At 37.4% G+C, this 12,156-nt stretch overlaps 1 protein-coding gene across 2 annotated transcripts in view; it reads left to right on the forward strand.

Moving 5' to 3' along the window:
- LOC122807038 (cell migration inducing hyaluronidase 1) overlaps nt 1-12,156 on the forward strand; it is a 378,711-nt gene that overhangs the window by 288,907 nt on the left and 77,648 nt on the right. For both annotated transcript variants that reach the window (XM_044077939.1, XM_044077938.1), the window contains exon 13: nt 948-1,160. In XM_044077939.1, coding sequence (XP_043933874.1) covers nt 948-1,160 — 213 coding nt within the window. The remainder of the gene's footprint in view (nt 1-947; nt 1,161-12,156) is intronic.

Consider the following 12,156-nt stretch of genomic DNA (forward strand, 5'->3'; position numbering starts at 1 on the left):
CCCCGTTTCCTCTTCTGATAGACATATACATAATGAGGAGCAGATTGCCTTTCCTGAGTGGTGCACAAACTGCCAAACCCAGAAGAGAATCACTGAAGCAAGGACCTTTAGATATTTACTATAAAATTATCTCTTTTTTGGGGGGGGGGGTATGTCGTCCTTCATAGTTAATTCTTTTGACATAGGATTTGACAGATTATAGGATAGTGGGAAATAAATAACTGCAAATTTTCCTGTAGGCAGAAATAGGGTAGACTAGATGGCCAAACAATGTTTATTCACCTAGACTTTTTTGTAGGTGCGTCTATTTGTTTATTTATTTAACATTTGTTGACTGGGACTAAGCCTAATTTCAGCAGATGCCCGTTGAGAAGCGCTCCAGATGCATGTCTTTGGAATGTGGTTGGAAACCGGAGTACCCAGAAGAAACCCACATGATCGCAGGGAGGACATGCAGACTCTACACACAAGGCATTCAGCTGAGAATCAAACCAGAGAACCTCTTGCTGTGAGGCAACAATGTTAACCGCTGCACCACTGCTGGCAGCCATAAACTTAGTCGGAGAACATGTAGTCCTTACAAGGAGTGATAGTATGACTATGTAGATCTTTAGAGTGCACTGCTCTGCAAAACACGTGTTCTATTAGTATGTTGATCTTGGTATGTCAGTACTTCTACAGGAGACGTCTTACATCTATTAATCCATCTTTCAAATCTGTTGTTTGTTGACAATATAAGTTTTAACTCTCTTACGTTTAGGTATTTCATATTTTGAAATTCTGAGATGGATGTTTCAGCAGTTGTTTAACTTGTCATGAACACTAAATAAACCATTTAAGAAATGTAAAATATTATAGTGAAAATGCAATGTTCTTATTGGAAGTTAATTTTAAACAACAGTAAACTACATTTTTTTATATACTTTTAATGTCCTTACATTTTCCAGGTTGGGATTGGATTCAAGGCTGTTCACATTGAAGATGTAGAGCTGAAACATATGGGTCAGCAGACGATGGGCCACTATCCAATTCACTTTCATATGGCTGGGGATGTGGATGAGAAAGGGGGTTACAGTAATCCCCCAACATATGTAAAGCAGGTCTCAGTTCACCATTCGTTTTCACGTTGCCTGACAATTCATGGATCTAATGGCTTGCTGGTAAGACAGTTTACTTTTGTACTTCTGTCTGGTAGCACACTAATTTGCTATATGTAGAAGAATGTGATAAATTATATTACCTTTAAGTAATGTATAATAATGTCCTATGAAGCAAAGAATAAATTAATATAATATTGGCTAAAGGCAGCAACTCCACTTTTGAGGTAAATTTGTATTGTAACTGTTATTTTTACTCAACATGTACTACCCCAAACTTCATTTTAAATTACAGTACTGCAGCACCATTGAGTCTACTCTGTGTTAACAATAAAACACAGCAGTTACAAACTGATATGAAAGTACACCTGCGTACTGTCAAGGAACACAGAAAGTCCATAAAAGAGGCAGGTGCAGAAAGCATCGTAAGCATACCTCTCAACCTCTTAGCACAAAAATTTGGACAAATCCAAAATAATGGGGGACAGTGCCCCAAAAATAGGGACACAATTTAAATATTGTTCTCAGAAGCATAGGAAGTTGCTAGAATAAAAGGTCTTGTGTTATCATACATTTTCTGCAGGATATGAAGTCTGAAACTCAAGTGGCTGTCATTATTTAGTGAATTCAGCCCTCGGTTATTTGTCGCAACAATCCAGAAAAATCCAAATTATATGAGGAACAGGCCCAAAATATGAGGCAAAAATTTGGACATTATGCAATAATCTGCACGGTTAAGAGGTATGACAGTAATAATTATTTATTGAAGTTACTTGAAATCTGTAGGCTGTAGACAATATAAAGGATTTAAGATCTACATTGTGATAGCTGTTATTGCACACCAGCTTTATTTTTCTAGAATTGTCATGCTTTCTGAATATTTTCAAACATCTTTGTGTTTGTAGATTTAAAGCATTATGAATGAAGTACAGACTGCCCCTGATGTAGTATAGATACCAGCAGGCTAACATATGAGAATCTGACAGCAAACAGGCAGCCTTTTTGAGTTTGCATACTTCTCTGTTTCTTTATTTCTGTTAAAATATGTAGACACATAATAATCTTTCACTCCAGTTGTCTAAAAGCTGATGTTTTGTGATTCCTATAAACTTGAGAGACTTTTATGGAATGCTTAGTTACTTGCAGTCATCCGTGTTTTGCATTTTATACTTATGTGACATTATTTAAGGAGAACTTACTGTGAGTCAAGTTTTCTACAATTCTTGTAATACTGTTAGAGGAAAGCGTATAAAGCAGTATCATAGGACAAGATTACAGAGGTGAAAAATATGAAGATTTGACAAACAATCCCATATCATAGCATAATTGCTGAGCAGAGCAGCAATTCAGTTTCACCCTGCAACATTTCTGTCAACTGTCAGGATGTTTGCAGAATGTCCAGATTTTTGTCTCCTATTTTTAGTCTGTTTCTCATAAAATCTATAGTTTTCTGGCAAATCACTGGGATGATCTGAGGATTGAAATCACTAAATAATGACATATATTATACATTTGAGTTATAGACTTCATATTCATCAGAAAAAGGATGCAAAGACAAATCCTATTATTCTATCAATTTTCTAATTTTATAAGCACAATATTTAAAATCTGTCCTTATTTTTGGGGCATTGTCACCTCATTATGTTAGGTTTTGTCCAGATTTCTTGTGCTAAGAGGTTAAGAGGTATGACCTGCAACACACTTGTGCTTAAAACACACTCGGATTTGTCTCTTAGAAATATGATTTCAGAATTTTAAATTAGGAACAAATATGCTGTCAAAGTTAATGTAATCTTAAATCATGTCACAATGAAGAGTAAGGAAGTGTAACTGTCAGTATTAAAATCTATAACAATAAATGATCAAAAAAGCAACCTTTTCCATCCTCATTTTCATCTTATTGTTCACAATTTGATATTTAATGTGCTAAAAGAGACACAATGTGCTACATGCATTTTTAGCTAAAGAGGATACCGTATATGGATAGTGTTTCATATGTTATGTGCTGTCACTTGTCCTCCACCATCATGTAAGATTTGTAATTCACATTTCCAGTGGGATAATCCATTCTTTTTGAAGATTTTTTTCTTTTAACTGATGTTCAAAGCATTCTCTTTGTTATACTCAGCATTTTAAAATGATCTTATGAAGCTTATTGCCAGAGCTTCATAAAAGTCTTAGAATTTCTGATAAAACATAGAACTCCTTTGTTTATAATCTTTGGTTGAAAGCCTGTTGGACATTGGTAAATGAAATGTAACAGCAATGGGTCCCAATACTAGCACTTCTCAAGAGTTTTAAGTTCAACTGTTCATCAGAATGTTTATACAGTGATCTCTACCAATTGGTTACAATACCGACAGTTATACTTCTCCAGTGAACTCTGCTACTCAGCTGTAAGGTGGTTTGTTTCTGGCAAACATAAAAGGATTCTCTTCATCAACTTTACACCAGGGTGTTATGATGAGTGGAACTCCAAAATTTAGCAAAGGTGCATTTTATTCCTTCTGCAGTAGGTATCTCACTGGAAAATTAACTAGTGCATCAGGCTGACTGTTGATTTCTTTAACATTCATTAAACACAAATTCTGAGTCATTATCAGGATTAGTTTTCTTGTGAAGTCTGGTATATCTTTGGAGGAGAACATTAGTCTAAACTGGCATATATAGGTATGAATGTTTGGCAGACATTCACTTTCAGCACAGTCTGATTTTCTAAAGAGGTCTTTCACTGGCTTCCATTTTTACATTTTGTTTTCTGTAGAGTTATGCACTGACCAAGGCCCTCCACATCATATGCTCCAACTTGTGACCTGCTGCTTGCCTCTGTTTCTAGATTCTGATTTATTACAGAGCGCTGCATTTCATTGTTTTGGGAAAGGTGTCTGTGTACCGTTTTCAAAGTACACTTCCACATGCTGGAACCTGAATTGGGAGATTTGGTGGTGTCCACTCTTCCCACAGTAAGCTTACCTTTATGCATCTGATAATGAATCCACTACAAACCTCCTATCTCTGGAAGAAGCATTGTATGATCTAAGAAATAGGTTACTGCTGCTTTTCTAGGCTTTAAGGTGGCAGTACAGACACATAAACATGTGAGCAGTGGTGTCATGTAATAGTTTTTCGTAGTGTACACAGCACAGTCCTGCAATTCTGAAGCAGCTTTACTGCCTTTAGTGAGTGGTGAACTTCAAACATTCCTTTATAACAGGCGTTAAAGTTGGCATGGACCATTGAGCTGAAACATTACATTTTAGTGTTAATTTACATATATCCCAGTCATGTGTAAAAAGCTAGATTTGTAATATTTAAAAAAATAACATTTTTGGTGGTTTAATAAGAATGTTTAGATGAGTGACCTATGCATCTACTTTGGGACTTCCACTTTTTTTTTTATCAGTCACTCTTTATTACAATTAGACAGGGATTTCAGAGAACTCTACTTGCAATGATTATTCACTTTCTTCTTTTCTTCCTTACTTTCTTTCAGTTCTGATTTTGATAGTACATTGACCTGACTGACCTAGAAAATGACAACAGAATTTTCCTTTTAATCCCACCCAAAAAGGTATGCGGTTAAACACGGCTACCTTTGCATTCTGTTAGTATACACGTCTGTGAATAAACTGGAAACAATCACAGCTGAAAACTCTGACTGTGCCATCCTGTCTTTAAAATGGCTGTGGATTTAATATTTGCCTGCAGAGATTTGAATAACTCCAACAATTGACATACGGTTTGAATGCTTATTTGCATTTCTCATAGTTCGCAAGGTTGCAGCCATTCTTTAGTGCACGCACCATTCTTAAAGCCAAATGAAACTGGACATAAATGTATTAGCTATCTCTCTTTTACATCAGTTAAAACCACCTCCTTTCTGAACTCCAGCACAGACACTTTTTATGCGTGCTCGTTTCCAGCATGATTATTTTCATTGATTTGCTCTGGGACTTTTTCCATTGTCACCTCTTTTTCTCTTTGTAGTTGCAATGAAAGGGTATCCAGGCATTCGTTTTTGATCTTACTTAAGATTGTTCATAATTTCCTTTCTTCCTTGTGTGGTCAATAAGAGTTTGTTATCCTCACAGCCTTTTATTTATTTGTTAGTCTCATGTATCTCAGGGGTTTTATTTTATCCAAGTTCTTTTCTCTAATACCTTTTCAGTTTTTTAACAATTTGAATCAAAATAACTAATCGGATATGTCACGGTGAAAGTAAGAACTCTGTAAGTTGTGGGTGCCTGAAAATAGTTTAGCAATGGCTCTGATACATCAGTTTATGCCCTTGTTTTGAACTTTGCCTCATATTAATGACATGGCTTCAAATCTTGGATGATTCCAAAGACAGCATTCAGAGTGGCTTGCTGCCTTAGTTGATGTGACATTTGCATGAGCTATATCCTTTCAGCCTTTGACAATCTCTGAGGGGATGACGTGCTAATTATGAATACATTTGTAAGTGATCTTACATAGTGTCAGGAACTGAATGGCCCCATAAAAAGAATGTATTCCTACAACATCATGGGTCATAAGTATCACATGAAGAGAAAGCCTTCAGGCAAACACTAATGGTATTCTGTTATACTCAGTTGTAGAGTGGAGTGACTTAATCTCAGTGCAGCTGCCTATTGTAGTCAGCCTTGATAATATAAGCAAATAAACACACACAAACATGCACACACACACATATACACACATTACAAACTTTATTTCATTAGAAGGTGTCAAGACATGCAATCTTGTCTCTTTCACCTACTATGGGAATTTTGTTTCCTTCTTTTCACCTTATTTGTTTTTCACATATGCGTTTTTTTGTTAAGAAATTTTTTTTTAGTTTTAAGTCAGATTTTCCACTTACACTGTGCTTATGAGGTCATGATAAGCCTGAAACATGTCAGTATCAGCTAGAGAGTGACTTGCTGGCAAATATGAATGACTAAAGACCTGTTGTATTGCTGTACATTCTTGAGCTGGTGTGCTGAAACATTTGGCTTCCAGAAGAAATTCACATATTTTCCTGACATCTTGATAAAGGGAAGTATGAATATGTCTATAGACATTAAAACTAACGCTCCATCCATAATGTTTCGATATACAAAATAGAGATTGCATACATTTTTATAGGTCTTCTCAGACAAGAATAGTTTCTGACAGAAGTAACAAGTGAAGTCATGATGATGTTTCAAACTTAACATATTTTAGTATCTAGTATAAAACATAAGCATCATGAAGTATAAGGGTTTCTTTTCCTTCCATGGAAAGATATGAAGAGAAAAAAATTAATTTGCTGTCTTCACATCTGGTGAGCCAGTGCTGTACAGAGTCAGTGATATTCTAAAGTCCACTTATTAACGATGGTCATCACTCCAAGATTTATAATACACAGATCCATTACATTGCATTATTTTATACATATGTATATGCCTGTGCATGTATGTGTGTGTGTGTGTGTGTGTGTGTGTGTGTGTGTGTATGTGTATGTATATATATATATGTATGTATATATATATATATATATATATATGGATCTATCTTACCGACAGCGAGAAACAAAGCGGAGAAGAAGAGCGGATCAAAACCCGATCTCAAAACCCCTGACCATGAGAAAGAACATGTATGTAGAAGTGTGTATGTGGCGTGTAGGTGACGTGAGTAGTAAAGCGAGGTACTGTAAGTGTGCGGGTGTTAGGGGCGTTAAGTGGTTAGGTTTAGGTTAGTTAGGTTAGGTAAAGAGTGAGGTGTGTGTGCGACTGTGATTGGTTTGTTATTAGAAGTTAAGTGAGTTAGGGTTTAGTCGGTAAGTGTCAGTGGGTGAGTGTGATTGTTTTGATAAGGCGTGGGGCTAGTAAGTTTAGTGAAGTGGCAGTTTGCTAGAGTGTATGTTGGTGGGTTAGTTGTTATAGGGTTAGGGTTAGGGTTAGTGTTGAGTTAGGGTTAGAGGGGTTAGGGGAGTGGGTTAGGCGGACTAGGAGGTTAGGGTTTAGTTGTGTATGTGAGGTTTAGTGTTGGTTTGTGTGTGCTTGTGTTGTGTGTGTGTATGGTGTGTGTAAGATAGATCCATATATATATATATATATATATATATATATATATATATATATATATATAGATATATATATATATATATATATATATACTATTGCAAAACTATTAGTCTATCAAAGTTTTCCAAAGATAATTCACATAATCTACAGCTGTAATATTAGTCACTGCAGGTACTAAGATATGCTGTACATATACTGAAATCAAAAGGTATAAAGTCATTGTTGGCCAAGTCAGAAGTGAGTGTGTCTTTTGTCATTCATGTCACCTTACTTAAGTGATCAAATTTTTGAAGTGGACACAGTTGTTTGGACTGGCCTTAGATATAATGCACTGAACATCTGGAGCACATTGTCTTTTAAATAATAAGACGTCAAAGGCTGAGAGTATACTCACTTTAATCATAAAAAACAACAATGAAAATAGGTTAGCGCTTTTGTGGTTTACCACTTCTTCAGACCTTAATAAAACAGCTATAGGTACTATAAGTTTAAATACTAAAACAACCGATAAAAACAATCAGAGTTAATGACGCAAACCCCTTTTTTTTCCAATAGGGGTTTTAAAGACACAGCACTGTTCAAGCCTGGTGGAACATAAGCTTTAAAGTCAACAATCCATCTCGGCTCGCTGTACTCTGTCTCATTGCACAAATCTCCTTCTCTTAAACTCTCATTAACTTTCTGTAAAACCAGATACTTAAAACTATGACTCACCCAGGCCTCAGACACATGCTTGGCTAGTGCATTCGTCAGCTTATTGTTACGTATGTCATTTTGATGCTCTAACACTCATTCTTTGAACATACGATTAGTCTTACCTATATACCTTGTAGCAGTATTTGGTCAATGCATATGATTACTCACCCTTTGATTTCTAAACCCATAGAGTTTTCCTTTTATGCAGATTGCTGTACTAAAAATATAGTGTACATGGCCAAGTATAACTATGTGATTGTTATTATATAGCCTTTAAAACCCCTACTGAAAAAAAGGGGGTTGCCTCATTAACTCTGATTGTTTTTATTGGTTGTTTTAGTATTTAAACTTCTAGTACCTATAGCTGTTTTATTAAGGTCTGAAGAAGTGGGAAGCCATGAAAACGCTAACCTATTTTCATTGTTGTTTTTTATGATTAAAGTGAGTATACTCTCAGCCTTTGACATCTTATTATTTATTTGGGCTGATATTTTGGATATGTCTGGTTCCACCACATTCTATCTTCATTTGTACATTGTCTTTTCCCTGATTGAGAATGCATGCCACTTACTAAAACAGAAGTGCATATCTTTGACTAGGCATCGCAGCAGTTGTTGAATGTTACTTAAAGCAAATATGAAGGATGGTCCCTTATGTCTTATCTGTGCAATACTACTGATGCAAGTCCTTATACGTATAATAAAACTAGTGCAGTAGCTAGGGCTTATGTCTTCAGCTTCTTCAGTCTTGAAATAAATGTAGCCTTCATTTGCTGCCTGGGTAAAATATGGATGTTTTCCCATGCACTTTTGTGTCTTATTTGGATACCCTGGGTTCTTCTCATAGGTTCATAGGTTTACACTAGACTAACAACCACCAAGTTCTTTGCAAGACCAGCCATGCAACCCAACCCAGTTTTGTTCCCAAGTTCTTTGAATGCCTATATTGTGGGGTATGTTAGTAAAGAGGTAGCTATGGGTTATGGGGGGTATGTTAGTTGGGGATTAATTTATTTACTGTCAACCTCTGTCCATCATAGACATGGGGACCAGACCAGGGATGAATTTGCAATTTCCCATCCAGTGGTCAAGGTTTCTTTTGAATAGAGTCAGGGATAAACCCTGCTTCTTGTAGATAGGGAGCTTATTCTATAGTACAGCGATCCTTTGAGACACATATTAGTCTCTCCAGCATGTTGTATTTATGTCACAAATCCCTTGGATCTAGTGTTTGTGGTGCTTATTTGCTTTGTGGATGTGCAAGAGATACATCAGAGCTGGATATGCCGGGCACAGATCACCTTGCAGTAACCTGTGGGATACCGAGTACAGAGATAGAGTCTTAAAATGATCCGTACAGGGCAGAGTATTCATACCTGCATTCCCTTGGTGAGAAATCTTTGAGGGTGTTGCAAGTGCCTGGTTAGGTACATGTCAAAGGGGCATTGTACTTGATGATATGTCTGATAAGAGCTGAGTAGTGTGGTACATTAACTTCCTTGTACCTGAATGCTATACCCTTGCTTATGACTGGGGTGACATAAAATAATTTTCTTTACTATACTGGCTACATGTAGGTTGAAGGGCAGATTACTGTCAACATATATACCCAGATCCCTAACTATTGGGTTAACTCAGAGGTGTTTTATCAATGGAGTAATTAACTTGGGTGAACAGTTTCTCAAGGGGCACTATAATGCATTTCTTTGCATTGAGTTTCAATCCATGACTGTGGCACTAATCATTTGTTTGTTGTTGCTGTCATGGGGGAATCTGTGATAGTGCCCAATTTATAGTCATCTGAAAACTTGGCAAGCCACAGGCCATTGACTTTAGTCTTTACTTATAAGAAGGAGATGACAAGCAGGAGCAGGCCCATCAAGTAGCCTTTGGGTACTCCACTGGTGAGTATTCTCCTGATGTATGTTGTTTCAATAATTCTGGCTTTTTGGGTCCTATCTGTGAGCCAGCTAGCAATCTAGTGAGTTTTGTAAGGATTTATGCCTAGCTCTGAGAGTTTGTCAACTCACCAGAGTGGGGCATTGTGTTGAACACCTTGACCAGGTCAATATAGGTACACTGCATCATTTTCCCCTCATCCATAGCCTTAGTGACCCTCTCAGAGAAGTCTATCAGGTTAAGTAGGCAAGACCTTCCCTTAACAAAGCCAGACTGGGATGGGTCCAGTGTTTGTAGCTTGCCAATGTCCTTGTTGAACCTTTCAATTTGTTACATGACTTTACATATCAAACTTATCAGAATAATGGGTCTGTAGTTCCCAGTGTCGGTTGATGGTCCACTCTTACGAAGAGGGATGACCATTATGGCCTGCCATTTACCTAACATGTAACCTGTTTTGAGGCTATAGTTCAAGAGTCCCTCAAGTGATAATGCTAGGTCATGTTCTAAGCTATTTAGGAGGCAATCATGGATATTGTTGGGCCCCATTGAAGCAGTGTTTTTGGCCTTAGCGAGTGCCACCAGGACCTGCTCCCTGTTGATAGTTGGGTGATATGTCAGGAGGGGGTAGTGAGGGGATGAGTGGTGAAGTTAGAACTAATTTTATGTTCCAGTAGAATGGGTGTGTCACCCTGGTCAATGAATATTGTGTCATTTACCATCAGCTCTGCACACTGCTGAGTTTTACCTTTAAGATTCCTGACATAGCTGAAGAAGACCTTGTGACTGCTCTTAGCCTAGGAGGCTATCCTGACCTCATAACTGGCCTTGTTGGACTTTATTAGACCTCTTAGTTTCTTGTTTAATTGAATCAGTGAGCTCTTGTCTTTATGAGAGTTGCTATTTCTGATTCTGGCCATTACTTTTTTTGTTACATACCCGTTAGGGGAAGAATTCCACCAGTGAGGTTTGTTTTTGATGTTAGATCTGGGCTTACTTCTGGAAGGTATGGCAGCCTCAATGCAGCCATTTGCATATTTGTACAGAGTTTTTGTAAATAGTTCTGCTAGGTAGCTGGGTTCTTAGGGTTTGTGGGAGTCATAGATTTTGACAAATTGTCACTTAATAGGATGCAGTTTGCTTTAGAATTGTTCCAAACTGTTATGGGTTTAGTTGGGTTTTCTGGGTTGATTTTTGTTTTGAGGGAGTTAGCTTTGTGGTCTGACCTCACCAATGAGAACATGACACTGGGAGGGGTTGTGCATCACTCTTCCAAAATGTTTGATCTGGCTGGAGTGTGCACTATCTAGATGGTCCAGGGTGTTTGTGCTGACAAAGTTCAGGAAATGTTGTGCCTGTGAGTTAGAGGCAGAGTATGTTTCCCATTCTAGAGAGGAGTAGTTAAAGTCTCCAATGAATTGGGTGTTTGGATGGATGGTGAGCACTTCTAGTAGTTCTAGATAAGAGGTGTGAGCTTTGTGGATCATAGAGGGTGACCTGTAGCTGGCCAGAACATGGTAAGGAACCTTGTCTATTGAGACTTTGATGTAGATACTCTCCAGGGCATCAGCCTTTTTAGCTAATCTGAAGTTGTATTTGTTGTTAATTTAGATCAAAACACCTCCACCTTTAGCCCATGTCTATCCTGCTGTTGGTCTAAATGTGTGTAAAGCACTGTGGCTTTCTACTGCTGGAGTACTTTCTGTAGCTTTAAACCAAATCTCAGTGACAGTATGGATGGACAGATGGCTACATTATCCAAAATGAGGAAAGTTTCACCTCAAGGTTGCTTTGTTTTTGCTATGTTGGTAGTTTTGTTATTTTGACATTGCCTAAAAAGGCTCTAAGGGGTGGATAATGTTTTAGCCAATATCCAAGAGCCTGGGGGACAGGTACAGACCCTCCTTTGCAAAGTAATGTGGTCTGTTAACCATGTACTCCAGTGCTGATGGATATTGGATTCACCTGGAGTGACACCAGAAAGTAAGCTAGTTATTAAAATTAATCATTTTCTGTTCATACTGTGTGATCATCATTGGTGAAAGAAGAATGCTGCATTGGGAGAGATCCATAATGTCTTAATGTCTCTTTGGTCCATCTCAAGTCATTTATATCCACATAGATTATAACAGAATCATATTGGTATCTGCGGTGCAGTGATTTGAATTTGTAAAGTTTTTTAAGTGCTTAAGCATAAGAAGATTTATGTCTGCGGTGAGTGCTATGTGTTAAGGATGTATTGTGTGTGTGTGTGTGTGTGTGTGTGTGTGTGTGTGTGTGTGTGTGTGTGTGTGTGTGTGTGTGTGTGTGTGTGTGTGTGTTCTTGACAACCTTGTTTGTAAGCGAGATTTTATACCTGCAAGGAAGTAATGTATGTACATCTCTCACATGCTATGTTTGATTCTTTAAGATTAAAAG

The sequence above is a fragment of the Protopterus annectens genome, chromosome 7.part0, assembly GCF_019279795.1.
Source record: "Protopterus annectens isolate FY-2018-M chromosome 7.part0, PAN1.0, whole genome shotgun sequence".
Lineage (NCBI taxonomy): Eukaryota > Metazoa > Chordata > Ceratodontiformes > Protopteridae > Protopterus > Protopterus annectens.